General features: G+C 45.4%; 1 protein-coding gene across 2 annotated transcripts in view; it reads left to right on the top strand.

Moving 5' to 3' along the window:
* Window positions 1-19,686, top strand: part of LOC129843319 (palmitoyltransferase ZDHHC7-like) — a 43,910-nt gene that overhangs the window by 4,122 nt on the left and 20,102 nt on the right. For both annotated transcript variants that reach the window (XM_055911948.1, XM_055911947.1), the window contains 4 exons: window positions 4,720-5,049; window positions 13,386-13,510; window positions 14,292-14,388; window positions 19,334-19,415. In XM_055911948.1, the coding sequence (XP_055767923.1) occupies window positions 4,726-5,049; window positions 13,386-13,510; window positions 14,292-14,388; window positions 19,334-19,415 (628 nt within the window). In that variant the 5' untranslated portion in view covers window positions 4,720-4,725. The remainder of the gene's footprint in view (window positions 1-4,719; window positions 5,050-13,385; window positions 13,511-14,291; window positions 14,389-19,333; window positions 19,416-19,686) is intronic.

The raw sequence follows: 19,686 nt of genomic DNA, 5'->3' as shown, positions 1-19,686 counted from the left end.
GACTCTGACGAGGTCAGATACCTAGGCTGTACTAGGGGTGACTCTCTGACGAGGTCAGATACCTAGGCTGTACTAGGGGTGACTCTCTGACGAGGTCAGATACCTAGGCTGTACTAGGGGTGACTCTGACGAGGTCAGATACCTCGGCTGTACTAGGGGCGACTCTCTGACGAGGTCAGCAGGCGCTGGTTAGCAGAACCAGGCAGCAGACAGGAACCAGGCAGCAGACAGGAACCAGGCAGCAGACAGGAACCAGGCAGCAGACAGGAACCAGGCAGCAGACAGGAACCAGGCAGCAGACAGGAACCAGGCAGCAGACAGGAACCAGGCAGCAGACAGGAACCAGGCAGCAGACAGGAACCAGGCAGCAGACAGGAACCAGGCAGCAGACAGGAACCAGGCAGCAGACAGCAGGGCTCTATCTGGGCCCTGTGCTGTGGGAGTTGAGAGTTCAAGGTTGACTCACCTCTCGGTGTTTGACTGAAGTTTTAGGGGAGACGGAGAGAAGCTTTAGAATGATTTATTCAAAGATTCTACCACATTCAGTCCAAATAAAGTCCAATAGTTGGACTGTGGTCCTGTAGATAATGGACTGTGGTCCTGTAGATAATGGACTGTGGTCCTGTAGATAATGGATTGTGGTCCTGTAGATAATGGACTGTGGTCCTGTAGATAATGGACTGTGGTCCTGTAGATAATGGATTGTGGTCCTGTAGATAATGGACTGTGGTCCTGTAGATAATGGACTGTGGTCCTGTAGATAATGGACTGTGGTCCTGTAGTTAATGGACTGTGGTCCTGTAGTTAATGGACTGTGGTCCTGTAGATAATGGCCTGTGGTCCTGTAGATAATGGCCTGTGGTCCTGTAGTTAATGGACTGTGGTCCTGTAGTTAATGGCCTGTGGTCCTGTAGATAATGGACTGTGGTCCTGTAGATAATGGACTGTGGTCCTGTAGATAATGGATTGTGGTCCTGTAGATAATGGACTGTGGTCCTGTAGATAATGGACTGTGGTCCTGTAGATAATGGACTGTGGTCCTGTAGTTAATGGACTGTGGTCCTGTAGTTAATGGACTGTGGTCCTGTAGATAATGGCCTGTGGTCCTGTAGATAATGGCCTGTGGTCCTGTAGTTAATGGACTGTGGTCCTGTAGTTAATGGCCTGTGGTCCTGTAGATAATGGACTGTGGTCCTGTAGATAATGGACTGTGGTCCTGTAGATAGGGGTGACTCTCTGACGAGGTCAGATACCTAGGCTGTACTAGGGGCGACTCTCTGACGAGGTCAGATACCTAGGCTGTACTAGGGATGATTCTCTGACGAGGTCAGATACCTAGGCTGTACTAGGGGTGACTCTGACGAGGTCAGATACCTAGGCTGTACTAGGGGTGACTCTCTGACGAGGTCAGATACCTAGGCTGTACTAGGGGTGACTCTCTGACGAGGTCAGATACCTAGGCTGTACTAGGGGTGACTCTGACGAGGTCAGATACCTCGGCTGTACTAGGGGCGACTCTCTGACGAGGTCAGCAGGCGCTGGTTAGCAGAACCAGGCAGCAGACAGGAACCAGGCAGCAGACAGGAACCAGGCAGCAGACAGGAACCAGGCAGCAGACAGGAACCAGGCAGCAGACAGGAACCAGGCAGCAGACAGGAACCAGGCAGTAGATAATGGACTGTGGTCCTGTAGATAATGGACTGTGGTCCTGTAGTTAATGGACTGTGGTCCTGTAGTTAATGGACTGTGGTCCTGTAGATAATGGACTGTGGTCCTGTAGATAATGGACTGTGGTCCTGAAGATAATGGCCTGTGGTCCTGTAGATAATGGACTGTGGTCCTGTAGTTAATGGCCTGTGGTCCTGTAGATAATGGACTGTGGTCCTGTAGTTAATGGGCTGTGGTCCTGTAGATAATGGACTGTGGTCCTGTAGATAATGGACTGTGGTCCTGTAGTTAATGGACTGTGGTCCTGTAGTTAATGGACTGTGGTCCTGTAGTTAATGGACTGTGGTCCTGTAGTTAATGGCCTGTGGTCCTGTAGATAATGGACTGTGGTCCTGTAGATAATGGACTGTGGTCCTGTAGATAATGGATTGTGGTCCTGTAGATAATGGACTGTGGTCCTGTAGATAATGGACTGTGGTCCTGTAGATAATGGACTGTGGTCCTGTAGTTAATGGACTGTGGTCCTGTAGTTAATGGACTGTGGTCCTGTAGATAATGGACTGTGGTCCTGTAGATAATGGACTGTGGTCCTGTAGATAATGGACTGTGGTCCTGTAGATAATGGACTGTGGTCCTGTAGATAATGGACTGTGGTCCTGTAGTTAATGGACTGTGGTCCTGTAGTTAATGGACTGTGGTCCTGTAGTTAATGGCCTGTGGTCCTGTAGTTAATGGCCTGTGGTCCTGTAGATAATGGACTGTGGTCCTGTAGATAATGGACTGTGGTCCTGTAGTTAATGGACTGTGGTCCTGTAGATAATGGACTGTGGTCCTGTAGTTAATGGACTGTGGTCCTGTAGTTAATGGACTGTGGTCCTGTAGATAATGGACTGTGGTCCTGTAGTTAATGGACTGTGGTCCTGTAGTTAATGGACTGTGGTCCTGTAGATAATGGACTGTGGTCCTGTAGATAATGGACTGTGGTCCTGTAGTTAATGGCCTGTGGTCCTGTAGATAATGGCCTGTGGTCCTGTAGATAATGGACTGTGGTCCTGTAGATAATGGACTGTGGTCCTGTAGTTAATGGCCTGTGGTCCTGTAGATAATGGACTGTGGTCCTGTAGTTAATGGACTGTGGTCCTGTAGTTAATGGACTGTGGTCCTGTAGATAATGGACTGTGGTCCTGTAGTTAATGGCCTGTGGTCCTGTAGATAATGGCCTGTGGTCCTGTAGTTAATGGACTGTGGTCCTGTAGTTAATGGACTGTGGTCCTGTAGTTAATGGACTGTGGTCCTGTAGATAATGGACTGTGGTCCTGTAGTTAATGGCCTGTGGTCCTGTAGATAATGGCCTGTGGTCCTGTAGTTAATGGACTGTGGTCCTGTAGATAATGGACTGTGGTCCTGTAGTTAATGGACTGTGGTCCTGTAGTTAATGGACTGTGGTCCTGTAGTTAATGGACTGTGGTCCTGTAGATAATGGACTGTGGTCCTGTAGTTAATGGCCTGTGGTCCTGTAGATAATGGCCTGTGGTCCTGTAGTTAATGGACTGTGGTCCTGTAGATAATGGACTGTGGTCCTGTAGTTAATGGACTGTGGTCCTGTAGTTAATGGCCTGTGGTCCTGTAGTTAATGGCCTGTGGTCCTGTAGTTAATGGACTGTGGTCCTGTAGTTAATGGACTGTGGTCCTGTAGATAATGGACTGTGGTCCTGTAGTTAATGGCCTGTGGTCCTGTAGTTAATGGACTGTGGTCCTGTAGTTAATGGACTGTGGTCCTGTAGATAATGGACTGTGGTCCTGTAGTTAATGGACTGTGGTCCTGTAGTTAATGGCCTGTGGTCCTGTAGTTAATGGACTGTGGTCCTGTAGTTAATGGACTGTGGTCCTGTAGTTAATGGACTGTGGTCCTGTAGTTAATGGACTGTGGTCCTGTAGTTAATGGACTGTGGTCCTGTAGATAATGGACTGTGGTCCTGTAGATAATGGACTGTGGTCCTGTAGATAATGGACTTTACAGCACAGCAAGGGTAGAAGACTATTTTGAGGAGCCATGAAATAGACTTTTGTTAAATGACTATTTCTGATGCCTTTTCTCTCCATCTGTCCTCCCCCTCCTTCTCCCCCGTCTTGTCTCTCCATCTGTCCTCCCCCTCCTTCCCCCCCGTCTTGTCTCTCAATCTGTCCTCCCCCTCCTTCTCCCCCGTCTTGTCTCTCCATCTGTCCTCCCCCTCCTTCCCCCCTGTCTTGTCTCCCCATCCTTCCCCCCCGTCATCTCTCCATCTGTCTTCCCCCCCGTCTTGTCTCTCCATCTCTGTCCTCCCCCTCCTTCCCCCCGTCTCTCCATCTCTGTCCTCCCCCTCCTTCCCCCCTGTCTTGTCTCCCCATCCTTCCCCCCGTCATCTCTCCATCTGTCTTCCCCCCCGTCTTGTCTCCATCTCTGTCCTCCCCCTTTCATCCCCCCGTCTCTCCATCTCTGTCCTCCCCCTCCTTCCCCCCCGTCTTGTCTCTCCATCTCTGTCCTCCCCCTCCTTCCCCCCCGTCTCTCCATCTCTGTCCTCCCCCTCCTTCCCCCCCGTCTCTCCATCTCTGTCCTCCCCCTCCTTCCCCCCCGTCTCTCCATCTCTGTCCTCCCCCTCCTTCCCCCCCGTCTCTCCATCTCTGTCCTCCCCCTCCTTCCCCCCCGTCTCTCCATCTCTGTCCTCCCCCTCCTTCCCCCCCGTCTCTCCATCTCTGTCCTCCCCCTCCTTCCCCCCCGTCTCTCCATCTCTGTCCTCCCCCTCCTCCCCCCCCCCCGTCTTGTCTCTCCATCTCTGTCCTCCCCATCCTCCCCCCCGTCTCTCCATCTCTGTCCTCCCCCTCCTCCCCCCCGTCTCTCCATCTCTGTCCTCTCCCTCCTACCCCCCCGTCTTGTCTCTCCATCTCTGTCCTCCCCATCCTCCCCCCCGTCTCTCCATCTCTGTCCTCCCCCTCCTCCCCCCCGTCTCTCCATCTCTGTCCTCTCCCTCCTACCCCCCCGTCTCTCCATCTCTGTCCTCCCCCTCCTTCCAGGGCAGGATGCAGTCTTCAGGCCACCGGCAGCGTGACACAGAGCAGCACCAACCCCTGCTGTCAGCTGACGATGACCCCGAGGCTGGGGCAGGAGCTGGTCCTCTGTGTCCCCCGGCTGACCAGGACGGCCTGTGGTTCATCCAGGACGGCTGTGGTATAGTCTGTGGTGTGGTGACCTGGTTGTTGGTCCTCTACGCCGACTTTGTGGTCAATCTGGTGATGCTGCTGCCAAACAAGAGCTTGTGGTACTCCGTGATCAACGGAGCGCTGTTTAACTTCCTGGCCGTCATGGCGCTGGCCTCGCATCTACGTGCCATGCTGTCAGACCCGGTGAGAAGTTGGAGGGGGTGGGGAGGAAGGAGAGACTGGGGAGGAAGGAGAGACTGGGGAGGAAGGAGAGACTGGGGAGGAAGGAAAGACTGGGGGGGAGGAGAGACTGGGGAGGAAGGAGAGACTGGGGAGGAAGGAAAGACTGGGGGGGTGGCGAGACAAGAGGGGACTATACGTTGATCTTTCCTCTCCTCAGGGTAAAGACTATATAGATTGATGTCTCCTCAGGGTAAAGACTATATAGATTGATGTCTCCTCTCCTCAGGGTAAAGACTATATAGATTGATGTCTCCTCAGGGTAAAGACTATATAGATTGATGTCTCCTCAGGGTAAAGACTATATAGATTGATGTCTCCTCTCCTCAGGGTAAAGACTATATAGATTGATGTGTCCTCTCCTCAGGGTAAAGACTATATAGATTGATGTCTCCTCAGGGTAAAGACTATATAGATTGATGTCTCCTCTCCTCAGGGTAAAGACTATATAGATTGATGTGTCCTCTCCTCAGGGTAAAGACTATATAGATTGATGTCTCCTCAGGGTAAAGACTATATAGATTGATGTCTCCTCAGGGTAAAGACTATATAGATTGATGTCTCCTCTCCTCAGGGTAAAGACTATATAGATTGATGTCTCCTCAGGGTAAAGACTATATAGATTGATGTCTCCTCTCCTCAGGGTAAAGACTATATAGATTGATGTGTCCTCTCCTCAGGGTAAAGACTATATAGATTGATGTGTCCTCTCCTCAGGGTAAAGACTATATAGATTGATGTCTCCTCTCCTCAGGGTAAAGACTATATAGATTGATGTCTCCTCTCCTCAGGGTAAAGACTATATAGATTGATGTCTCCTCAGGGTAAAGACTATATAGATTGATGTCTCCTCAGGGTAAAGACTATATAGATTGATGTGTCCTCTCCTCAGGGTAAAGACTATATAGATTGATGTCTCCTCAGGGTAAAGACTATATAGATTGATGTCTCCTCAGGGTAAAGACTATATAGATTGATGTCTCCTCTCCTCAGGGTAAAGACTATATAGATTGATGTCTCCTCAGGGTAAAGACTATATAGATTGATGTGTCCTCTCCTCAGGGTAAAGACTATATAGATTGATGTGTCCTCAGGGTAAAGACTATATAGATTGATGTCTCCTCAGGGTAAAGACTATATAGATTGATGTCTCCTCAGGGTAAAGACTATATAGATTGATGTGTCCTCTCCTCAGGGTAAAGACTATATAGATTGATGTCTCCTCTCCTCAGGGTAAAGACTATATAGATTGATGTGTCCTCTCCTCAGGGTAAAGACTATATAGATTGATGTCTCCTCTCCTCAGGGTAAAGACTATATAGATTGATGTCTCCTCAGGGTAAAGACTATATAGATTGATGTCTCCTCAGGGTAAAGACTATATAGATTGATGTGTCCTCTCCTCAGGGTAAAGACTATATAGATTGATGTCTCCTCAGGGTAAAGACTATATAGATTGATGTCTCCTCTCCTCAGGGTAAAGACTATATAGATTGATGTCTCCTCAGGGTAAAGACTATATAGATTGATGTCTCCTCAGGGTAAAGACTATATAGATTGATGTCTCCTCAGGGTAAAGACTATATAGATTGATGTCTCCTCTCCTCAGGGTAAAGACTATATAGATTGATGTCTCCTCTCCTCAGGGTAAAGACTATATAGATTGATGTCTCCTCAGGGTAAAGACTATATAGATTGATGTCTCCTCAGGGTAAAGACTATATAGATTGATGTCTCCTCAGGGTAAAGACTATATAGATTGATGTCTCCTCAGGGTAAAGACTATATAGATTGATGTCTCCTCAGGGTAAAGACTATATAGATTGATGTCTCCTCAGGGTAAAGACTATATAGATTGATGTCTCCTCAGGGTAAAGACTATATAGATTGATGTCTCCTCAGGGTAAAGACTATATAGATTGATGTCTCCTCAGGGTAAAGACTATATAGATTGATGTCTCCTCAGGGTAAAGACTATATAGATTGATGTCTCCTCTCCTCAGGGTAAAGACCATATAGATTGATGTCTCCTCAGGGTAAAGACTATATAGATTGATGTGTCCTCTCCTCAGGGTAAAGACTATATAGATTGATGTCTCCTCTCCTCAGGGTAAAGACTATATAGATTGTCTCCTCTCCTCAGGGTAAAGACTATATAGATTGATGTCTCCTCAGGGTAAAGACTATATAGATTGATGTCTCCTCTCCTCAGGGTAAAGACTATATAGATTGATGTCTCCTCAGGGTAAAGACTATATAGATTGATGTCTCCTCAGGGTAAAGACTATATAGATTGATGTCTCCTCTCCTCAGGGTAAAGACTATATAGATTGATGTCTCCTCTCCTCAGGGTAAAGACTATATAGATTGATGTGTCCTCAGGGTAAAGACTATATAGATTGATGTCTCCTCTCCTCAGGGTAAAGACTATATAGATTGATGTCTCCTCTCCTCAGGGTAAAGACTATATAGATTGATGTCTCCTCAGGGTAAAGACTATATAGATTGATGTCTCCTCTCCTCAGGGTAAAGACTATATAGATTGATGTCTCCTCAGGGTAAAGACTATATAGATTGATGTGTCCTCTCCTCAGGGTAAAGACTATATAGATTGATGTCTCCTCTCCTCAGGGTAAAGACTATATAGATTGATGTCTCCTCAGGGTAAAGACTATATAGATTGATGTCTCCTCAGGGTAAAGACTATATAGATTGATGTCTCCTCAGGGTAAAGACTATATAGATTGATGTCTCCTCTCCTCAGGGTAAAGACTATATAGATTGATGTCTCCTCTCCTCAGGGTAAAGACTATATAGATTGATGTGTCCTCTCCTCAGGGTAAAGACTATATAGATTGATGTGTCCTCAGGGTAAAGACTATATAGATTGATGTCTCCTCAGGGTAAAGACTATATAGATTGATGTCTCCTCAGGGTAAAGACTATATAGATTGATGTCTCCTCAGGGTAAAGACTATATAGATTGATGTCTCCTCAGGGTAAAGACTATATAGATTGATGTCTCCTCTCCTCAGGGTAAAGACTATATAGATTGATGTCTCCTCAGGGTAAAGACTATATAGATTGATGTCTCCTCAGGGTAAAGACTATATAGATTGATGTCTCCTCTCCTCAGGGTAAAGACTATATAGATTGATGTCTCCTCAGGGTAAAGACTATATAGATTGATGTCTCCTCTCCTCAGGGTAAAGACTATATAGATTGATGTCTCCTCAGGGTAAAGACTATATAGATTGATGTGTCCTCTCCTCAGGGTAAAGACCATATAGATTGATGTCTCCTCAGGGTAAAGACTATATAGATTGATGTCTCCTCTCCTCAGGGTAAAGACTATATAGATTGATGTCTCCTCAGGGTAAAGACTATATAGATTGATGTCTCCTCTCCTCAGGGTAAAGACTATATAGATTGATGTCTCCTCAGGGTAAAGACTATATAGATTGATGTCTCCTCAGGGTAAAGACTATATAGATTGATGTCTCCTCTCCTCAGGGTAAAGACTATATAGATTGATGTCTCCTCAGGGTAAAGACTATATAGATTGATGTCTCCTCAGGGTAAAGACTATATAGATTGATGTCTCCTCAGGGTAAAGACTATATAGATTGATGTCTCCTCTCCTCAGGGTAAAGACTATATAGATTGATGTGTCCTCTCCTCAGGGTAAAGACTATATAGATTGATGTCTCCTCAGGGTAAAGACTATATAGATTGATGTCTCCTCAGGGTAAAGACTATATAGATTGATGTCTCCTCTCCTCAGGGTAAAGACTATATAGATTGATGTCTCCTCAGGGTAAAGACTATATAGATTGATGTGTCCTCTCCTCAGGGTAAAGACTATATAGATTGATGTGTCCTCTCCTCAGGGTAAAGACTATATAGATTGATGTGTCCTCTCCTCAGGGTAAAGACTATATAGATTGATGTCTCCTCTCCTCAGGGTAAAGACTATATAGATTGATGTCTCCTCAGGGTAAAGACTATATAGATTGATGTCTCCTCAGGGTAAAGACTATATAGATTGATGTCTCCTCAGGGTAAAGACTATATAGATTGATGTCTCCTCAGGGTAAAGACTATATAGATTGATGTGTCCTCTCCTCAGGGTAAAGACTATATAGATTGATGTGTCCTCTCCTCAGGGTAAAGACTATATAGATTGATGTCTCCTCAGGGTAAAGACTATATAGATTGATGTCTCCTCAGGGTAAAGACTATATAGATTGATGTGTCCTCTCCTCAGGGTAAAGACTATATAGATTGATGTCTCCTCTCCTCAGGGTAAAGACTATATAGATTGATGTGTCCTCTCCTCAGGGTAAAGACTATATAGATTGATGTGTCCTCTCCTCAGGGTAAAGACTATATAGATTGATGTGTCCTCAGGGTAAAGACTATATAGATTGATGTGTCCTCAGGGTAAAGACTATATAGATTGATGTCTCCTCTCCTCAGGGTAAAGACTATATAGATTGATGTGTCCTCTCCTCAGGGTAAAGACTATATAGATTGATGTCTCCTCAGGGTAAAGACTATATAGATTGATGTCTCCTCTCCTCAGGGTAAAGACTATATAGATTGATGTCTCCTCAGGGTAAAGACTATATAGATTGATGTCTCCTCAGGGTAAAGACTATATAGATTGATGTCTCCTCTCCTCAGGGTAAAGACTATATAGATTGATGTGTCCTCTCCTCAGGGTAAAGACTATATAGATTGATGTGTCCTCTCCTCAGGGTAAAGACTATATAGATTGATGTCTCCTCAGGGTAAAGACTATATAGATTGATGTCTCCTCAGGGTAAAGACTATATAGATTGATGTCTCCTCTCCTCAGGGTAAAGACTATATAGATTGATGTCTCCTCAGGGTAAAGACTATATAGATTGATGTCTCCTCTCCTCAGGGTAAAGACTATATAGATTGATGTCTCCTCAGGGTAAAGACTATATAGATTGATGTCTCCTCAGGGTAAAGACTATATAGATTGATGTCTCCTCTCCTCAGGGTAAAGACTATATAGATTGATGTCTCCTCTCCTCAGGGTAAAGACTATATAGATTGATGTGTCCTCAGGGTAAAGACTATATAGATTGATGTCTCCTCAGGGTAAAGACTATATAGATTGATGTGTCCTCAGGGTAAAGACTATATAGATTGATGTCTCCTCTCCTCAGGGTAAAGACTATATAGATTGATGTCTCCTCAGGGTAAAGACTATATAGATTGATGTCTCCTCAGGGTAAAGACCATATAGATTGATGTCTCCTCTCCTCAGGGTAAAGACTATATAGATTGATGTCTCCTCAGGGTAAAGACTATATAGATTAATGTCTCCTCAGGGTAAAGACTATATAGATTGATGTCTCCTCTCCTCAGGGTAAAGACTATATAGATTGATGTCTCCTCAGGGTAAAGACTATATAGATTGATGTCTCCTCAGGGTAAAGACTATATAGATTGATGTCTCCTCTCCTCAGGGTAAAGACTATATAGATTGATGTCTCCTCAGGGTAAAGACTATATAGATTGATGTCTCCTCAGGGTAAAGACTATATAGATTGATGTCTCCTCAGGGTAAAGACTATATAGATTGATGTGTCCTCTCCTCAGGGTAAAGACTATATAGATTGATGTGTCCTCTCCTCAGGGTAAAGACTATATAGATTGTCTCCTCTCCTCAGGGTAAAGACTATATAGATTGATGTGTCCTCTCCTCAGGGTAAAGACTATATAGATTGATGTCTCCTCTCCTCAGGGTAAAGACTATATAGATTGATGTCTCCTCTCCTCAGGGTAAAGACTATATAGATTGATGTCTCCTCAGGGTAAAGACTATATAGATTGATGTCTCCTCAGGGTAAAGACTATATAGATTGATGTGTCCTCTCCTCAGGGTAAAGACTATATAGATTGATGTCTCCTCAGGGTAAAGACTATATAGATTGATGTCTCCTCTCCTCAGGGTAAAGACTATATAGATTGATGTGTCCTCTCCTCAGGGTAAAGACTATATAGATTGATGTCTCCTCAGGGTAAAGACTATATAGATTGATGTCTCCTCAGGGTAAAGACTATATAGATTGATGTCTCCTCTCCTCAGGGTAAAGACTATATAGATTGATGTGTCCTCTCCTCAGGGTAAAGACTATATAGATTGATGTCTCCTCAGGGTAAAGACTATATAGATTGATGTCTCCTCTCCTCAGGGTAAAGACTATATAGATTGATGTGTCCTCAGGGTAAAGACTATATAGATTGATGTGTCCTCTCCTCAGGGTAAAGACTATATAGATTGATGTCTCCTCAGGGTAAAGACTATATAGATTGATGTCTCCTCTCCTCAGGGTAAAGACTATATAGATTGATGTCTCCTCAGGGTAAAGACTATATAGATTGATGTGTCCTCAGGGTAAAGACTATATAGATTGATGTCTCCTCTCCTCAGGGTAAAGACTATATAGATTGATGTCTCCTCTCCTCAGGGTAAAGACTATATAGATTGATGTCTCCTCAGGGTAAAGACTATATAGATTGATGTCTCCTCAGGGTAAAGACTATATAGATTGATGTCTCCTCAGGGTAAAGACTATATAGATTGATGTCTCCTCAGGGTAAAGACTATATAGATTGATGTCTCCTCAGGGTAAAGACTATATAGATTGATGTCTCCTCAGGGTAAAGACTATATAGATTGATGTCTCCTCAGGGTAAAGACTATATAGATTGATGTCTCCTCAGGGTAAAGACTATATAGATTGATGTCTCCTCTCCTCAGGGTAAAGACTATATAGATTGATGTCTCCTCAGGGTAAAGACTATATAGATTGATGTCTCCTCAGGGTAAAGACTATATAGATTGATGTGTCCTCTCCTCAGGGTAAAGACTATATAGATTGATGTCTCCTCTCCTCAGGGTAAAGACCATATAGATTGATGTCTCCTCAGGGTAAAGACTATATAGATTGATGTCTCCTCAGGGTAAAGACTATATAGATTGATGTCTCCTCAGGGTAAAGACTATATAGATTGATGTGTCCTCAGGGTAAAGACTATATAGATTGATGTGTCCTCTCCTCAGGGTAAAGACTATATAGATTGATGTGTCCTCAGGGTAAAGACTATATAGATTGATGTGTCCTCTCCTCAGGGTAAAGACTATATAGATTGATGTCTCCTCTCCTCAGGGTAAAGACTATATAGATTGATGTGTCCTCTCCTCAGGGTAAAGACTATATAGATTGATGTCTCCTCTCCTCAGGGTAAAGACTATATAGATTGATGTCTCCTCAGGGTAAAGACTATATAGATTGATGTCTCCTCTCCTCAGGGTAAAGACTATATAGATTGATGTCTCCTCAGGGTAAAGACTATATAGATTGATGTGTCCTCGGGGTAAAGACTATATAGATTGTCTCCTCTCCTCAGGGTAAAGACTATATAGATTGATGTGTCCTCTCCTCAGGGTAAAGACTATATAGATTGATGTCTCCTCGGGGTAAAGACTATATAGATTGATGTGTCCTCTCCTCAGGGTAAAGACTATATAGATTGATGTGTCCTCTCCTCAGGGTAAAGACTATATAGATTGATGTGTCCTCTCCTCAGGGTAAAGACTATATGTTGATGTCTCCTCAGGGTAAAGACTATATAGATTGATGTGTCCTCTCCTCAGGGTAAAGACTATATAGATTGATGTCTCCTCAGGGTAAAGACTATATAGATTGATGTGTCCTCTCCTCAGGGTAAAGACTATATAGATTGATGTGTCCTCTCCTCAGGGTAAAGACTATATAGATTGATGTCTCCTCAGGGTAAAGACTATATAGATTGATGTCTCCTCTCCTCAGGGTAAAGACTATATAGATTGATGTCTCCTCAGGGTAAAGACTATATAGATTGATGTCTCCTCAGGGTAAAGACTATATAGATTGATGTCTCCTCAGGGTAAAGACTATATAGATTGATGTCTCCTCAGGGTAAAGACTATATAGATTGATGTGTCCTCTCCTCAGGGTAAAGACTATATAGATTGATGTGTCCTCTCCTCAGGGTAAAGACTATATAGATTGATGTCTCCTCAGGGTAAAGACTATATAGATTGATGTCTCCTCTCCTCAGGGTAAAGACTATATAGATTGATGTCTCCTCAGGGTAAAGACTATATAGATTGATGTCTCCTCAGGGTAAAGACTATATAGATTGATGTATTGATTAACCTCTGAAGCTGCTTTAGGTCCTTCCTGTTCTGATGTCGTTCTAACTCCTCCCATCAGGGGGCGGTTCCTAAGGGCAACGCCACCAAAGAGTACACGGACAGTCTGCAGCTGAAACCTGGAGAGGTCATCTATAAATGTCCCAAGTGCTGCAGCATCAAACCACAGAGGGCTCACCACTGCAGGTAGACACCATGACAGAGATGGTATAGATATCTATAGATACACATCTAGACACAGAGGGCTCATCACTGCAGGTAGACACCATGACAGAGATGGTATAGATATCTATAGATACACATCTAGACACAAAGGGCTCATCACTGCAGGTAGACACCATGACAGAGATGGTATAGATATCTATAGATGCACATCTAGACACAGAGGGCTCACCACTGCAGGTAGACACCATGACAGAGATGGTATAGATATCTATAGATGCACATCTAGACACAGAGGGCTCATCACTGCAGGTAGACACCATGACAGAGATGGTATAGATATCTATAGATACACATCTAGACACAGAGGGCTCACCACTGCAGGTAGACACCATGACAGAGATGGTATAGATATCTATAGATACACATCTAGACACAGAGGGCTCACCACTGCAGGTAGACACCATGACAGAGATGGTATAGATATCTATAGATACACATCTAGACACAGAGGGCTCACCACTGCAGGTAGACACCATGACAGAGATGGTATAGATATCTATAGATACACATCACATCTGGACACAGAGGGCTCACCACTGCAGGTAGACACCATGACAGAGATGGTATAGATATCTATAGATACACATCACATCTAGACACAGAGGGCTCATCACTGCAGGTAGACACCATGACAGAGATGGAAGTTTGTACGGTTGTACAGTCATGTAATCACACATTTCTTCCAGGGTCTTTGTGAAAGGAATTAATGTATGTTTTCCATCTCCCCTCTCCTCGCCTGTAGCATCTGTAAGCGTTGTATCCGTAAGATGGACCACCACTGTCCCTGGGTCAACAACTGTGTCGGGGAGAAGAACCAGCGCTTCTTTGTCCTCTTCACTGTAAGTACCTGATGTCAAGTCCTACCGTACCTCAGTGTAGGAGGAGTCCTGACTGTACCTTATTATGTCAAGTCCTACCGTACCTCAGTGTAGGAGGAGTCCTGACTGTACCTTATTATGTCAAGTCCTACCGTACCTCAGTGTAGGAGGAGTCCTTCCTGACTGTACCTTATTATGTCAAGTCCTACCGTACCTCAGTGTAGGAGGAGTCCTGACTGTACCTTATTATGTCAAGTCCTACCATACCTCAGTGTAGGGGGGGTCCTGACTGTACCTTAGTATGTCAAGTCCTACCATACCTCAGTGTAGGGGGGAATCCTTCCCGACTGTACCTTATTATGTCAAGTCCTACCATACCTCAGTGTAGGGGGAGTCCTGACTGTACCTTATTATGTCAAGTCCTACCATACCTCAGTGTAGGGGGAGTCCTGACTGTACCTTATTATGTCAAGTCCTACCTTACCTCAGTGTAGGAGGGGTCCTGACTGTACCTTATTATGTCAAGTCCTACCGTACCTCAGTGTAGGGGGATCCTGACTGTACCTTATTATGTCATGTCCTACAGTACCTCAGTGTAGGAGGAGTCCTGACTGTACCTTATTATGTCAAGTCCTACCATACCTCAGTGTAGGGGGAGTCCTGACTGTACCTTCTGTCAGGTCCTACCGTACCTCAGTGTAGGGGGAGTCCTGACTGTACCGTCTGTCAGGTCCTACCGTACCTCAGTGTAGGAGGAGTCCTGACTGTACCTTCTGTCAGGTCCTACCGTACCTCAGTGTAGGGGGAGTCCTGACTGTACCTTATTATGTCAAGTCCTACCATACCTCAGTGTAGGGGGAGTCCTGACTGTACCTTATTATGTCAGGTCCTACCATACCTCAGTGTAGGAGGAGTCCTGACTGTACCTTATTATGTCAAGTCCTACCGTACCTCAGTGTAGGAGGGGTCCTGACTGTACCTTATTATGTCAAGTCCTACCGTACCTCAGTGTAGGAGGAATCCTTCCTGACTGTACCTTATTATGTCAAGTCCTACCGTACCTCAGTGTAGGGGGGAATCCTTCCTGACTGTACCTTATTATGTCAAGTCCTACCGTACCTCAGTGTAGGAGGAGTCCTGACTGTACCTTATTATGTCAAGTCCTACCATACCTCAGTGTAGGGGGAGTCCTGACTGTACCTTATTATGTCAAGTCCTACCATACCTCAGTGTAGGGGGAATCCTTCCTGACTGTACCTTATTATGTCAAGTCCTACCGTACCTCAGTGTAGGAGGAGTCCTGACTGTACCTTATTATGTTAAGTTCTACCGTACCTCAGTGTAGAGGGAATCCTTCCTGACTGTACCTTATTATGTCAAGTTCTACCATACCTCAGTGTAGGGGGAATCCTTCCTGACTGTACCTTATTATGTCAAGTCCTACCATACCTCAGTGTAGGGGGAGTCCTGACTGTACCTTATTATGTCAAGTCCTACCATACCTCAGTGTAGGGGGAGTCCTGACTGTACCTTATGTCAAGTCCTACCATACCTCAGTGTAGGGGGAATCCTGACTGTACCTTATTATGTCAAGTCCTACCATACCTCAGTGTAGGGGGAGTCCTGACTGTACCTTATTATGTCAAGTCCTACCATACCTCAGTGTAGGGGGAGTCCTGACTGTACCTTATTATGTCAAGTCCTACCGTACCTCAGTGTAGGGGGAGTCCTGACTGTACCTTATTATGTCAAGTCCTACCGTACCTCAGTGTAGGAGGAGTCCTGACTGTACCTTATTATGTCAAGTCCTACCATACCTCAGTGTAGGGGGGAATCCTTCCCGACTGTACCTTATTATGTCAAGTCCTACCATACCTCAGTGTAGGGGGAATCCTTCCTGACTGTACCTTATTATGTCAAGTCCTACCATACCTCAGTGTAGGGGGAGTCCTGACTGTACCTTATTATGTCAAGTCCTACCATACCTCAGTGTAGGGGGATCCTGACTGTACCTTATTATGTCAAGTCCTACCTTACCTCAGTGTAGGGGGAATCCTGACTGTACCTTATTATGTCAAGTCCTACCATACCTCAGTGTAGGGGGAATCCTTCCTGACTGTACCTTATTATGTCAAGTCCTACCGTACCTCAGTGTAGGGGGAGTCCTGACTGTACCTTATTATGTCAAGTCCTACCATACCTCAGTGTAGGGGGAGTCCTGACTGTACCTTATTATGTCAAGTCCTACCGTACCTCAGTGTAGGAGGAGTCCTGACTGTACCTTATTATGTCAAGTCCTACCGTACCTCAGTGTAGGGGGAGTCCTGACTGTACCTTATTATGTCAAGTCCTACCGTACCTCAGTGTAGGGGGGGTCCTGACTGTACCTTATTATGTCAGGTCCTACCATACCTCAGTGTAGGGGGATCCTGACTGTACCTTATTATGTCAAGTCCTACCATACCTCAGTGTAGGGGGAATCCTTCCTGACTGTACCTTATTATGTCAAGTCCTACCATACCTCAGTGTAGGGGGATCCTGACTGTACCTTATTATGTCAAGTCCTACCATACCTCAGTGTAGGGGGAATCCTTCCTGACTGTACCTTATTATGTCAAGTCCTACCATACCTCAGTGTAGGGGGATCCTGACTGTACCTTATTATGTCAAGTCCTACCGTACCTCAGTGTAGGGGGAATCCTTCCTGACTGTACCTTATTATGTCAAGTCCTACCGTACCTCAGTGTAGGGGGAGTCCTGACTGTACCTTATTATGTTAAGTTCTACCGTACCTCAGTGTAGAGGGAATCCTTCCTGACTGTACCTTATTATGTCAAGTTCTACCATACCTCAGTGTAGGGGGAATCCTTCCTGACTGTACCTTATTATGTCAAGTCCTACCATACCTCAGTGTAGGGGGAGTCCTGACTGTACCTTATTATGTCAAGTCCTACCATACCTCAGTGTAGGGGGAGTCCTGACTGTACCTTATTATGTCAAGTCCTACCATACCTCAGTGTAGGGGGAATCCTGACTGTACCTTATTATGTCAAGTCCTACCATACCTCAGTGTAGGGGGAGTCCTGACTGTACCTTATTATGTCAAGTCCTACCATACCTCAGTGTAGGGGGAGTCCTGACTGTACCTTATTATGTCAAGTCCTACCGTACCTCAGTGTAGGGGGAGTCCTGACTGTACCTTATTATGTCAAGTCCTACCGTACCTCAGTGTAGGAGGAGTCCTGACTGTACCTTATTATGTCAAGTCCTACCATACCTCAGTGTAGGGGGGAATCCTTCCCGACTGTACCTTATTATGTCAAGTCCTACCATACCTCAGTGTAGGGGGAATCCTTCCTGACTGTACCTTATTATGTCAAGTCCTACCATACCTCAGTGTAGGGGGAGTCCTGACTGTACCTTATTATGTCAAGTCCTACCATACCTCAGTGTAGGGGGAGTCCTGACTGTACCTTATTATGTCAAGTCCTACCTTACCTCAGTGTAGGGGGAATCCTGACTGTACCTTATTATGTCAAGTCCTACCATACCTCAGTGTAGGGGGAATCCTTCCTGACTGTACCTTATTATGTCAAGTCCTACCGTACCTCAGTGTAGGGGGAGTCCTGACTGTACCTTATTATGTCAAGTCCTACCATACCTCAGTGTAGGGGGAGTCCTGACTGTACCTTATTATGTCAAGTCCTACCGTACCTCAGTGTAGGAGGAGTCCTGACTGTACCTTATTATGTCAAGTCCTACCGTACCTCAGTGTAGGGGGAGTCCTGACTGTACCTTATTATGTCAAGTCCTACCATACCTCAGTGTAGGGGGGGTCCTGACTGTACCTTATTATGTCAGGTCCTACCATACCTCAGTGTAGGGGGATCCTGACTGTACCTTATTATGTCAAGTCCTACCATACCTCAGTGTAGGGGGAATCCTTCCTGACTGTACCTTATTATGTCAAGTCCTACCATACCTCAGTGTAGGGGGATCCTGACTGTACCTTATTATGTCAAGTCCTACCGTACCTCAGTGTAGGAGGAGTCCTGACTGTTCCTTATTATGTCAAGTCCTACCGTACCTCAGTGTAGGAGGAGTCCTGACTGTTCCTTATTATGTCAAGTCCTACCGTACCTCAGTGTAGGGGGATCCTGACTGTACCTTATTATGTCAAGTCCTACCATACCTCAGTGTAGGGGGATCCTGACTGTACCTTATTATGTCAAGTCCTACCGTACCTCAGTGTAGGAGGAGTCCTGACTGTTCCTTATTATGTCAAGTCCTACCGTACCTCAGTGTAGGAGGAGTCCTGACTGTTCCTTATTATGTCAAGTCCTACCGTACCTCAGTGTAGGGGGATCCTGACTGTACCTTATTATGTCAAGTCCTACCGTACCTCAGTGTAGGGGGATCCTGACTGTACCTTATTATGTCAAGTCCTACCGTACCTCAGTGTAGGGGGATCCTGACTGTACCTTATTATGTCAAGTCCTACCGTACCTCAGAGCTATGGTGTCTGACTATTGCTTCCATTAATGTCCAGCAAGTGATGTTTATCTCTCCCAGCGTCTGTGTGGGTAATAACACTTTATTCACTGTTTTTCTCTCTCCCCTTCCTCCTCTCTTCCCCTCTTTCTCTCTTCCTCTCTCTCTCTCTCTTCCGCCCGCTCACTTTCCCCTTTCTATTCTCTCCTGTTCCCTCTCTCTTTACCTCCTTCCCCCATCCCTCTCCTTTCTCTGACTCCATCATTGCCCTCTCTCCTTCTCTCCTCCTCCCGTCTCTCCTCCTCCCGTCTCTCCTCCTCCCGTCTCTCCTCCTCCCGTCTCTCCTCCTCCCGTCTCTCCTCCTCCCTTCCCCACTCCTCCCTTCTCTCCTCCTCCCTTCTCTCCTCCTCTCCTCCTCTCCTCCTCCCCTCTCTCCTCCTCCCCTCTCTCCTCCTCCCCTCTCTCCTCCCTCCAGATGTACATAGCTCTGATCTCAGTCTACGCCCTCTGCCTCAGTTTCCTACAGTTCTACAGCTGTGTCCATGACCAGTGGAATGGTAGGCTACTGTTTACGTCTACATTCACTGTGGTAGGCTACTGTTTACGTCTACATTCACTGTGGTAGGCTACTGTTTACTGCTACATTCACTGTGGTAGGCTACTGTTTACTGCTACATTCACTGTGGTAGGCTACTGTTTACTGCTACATTCACTGTGGTAGGCTACTGTTTACTGCTACATTCACTGTGGTAGGCTACTGTTTACTGCTACATTCACTGTGGTAGGCTACTGTTTACTGCTACATTCACTGTGGTAGGCTACTGTTTA

Source organism: Salvelinus fontinalis, unplaced genomic scaffold (genome assembly GCF_029448725.1).
Source record: "Salvelinus fontinalis isolate EN_2023a unplaced genomic scaffold, ASM2944872v1 scaffold_0113, whole genome shotgun sequence".
In the NCBI taxonomy this organism is placed as follows: domain Eukaryota; kingdom Metazoa; phylum Chordata; class Actinopteri; order Salmoniformes; family Salmonidae; genus Salvelinus; species Salvelinus fontinalis.
The sequence above is the reverse complement of the archived record's forward strand: the minus strand, read 5'-3'. Positions and strand labels throughout refer to the sequence as shown.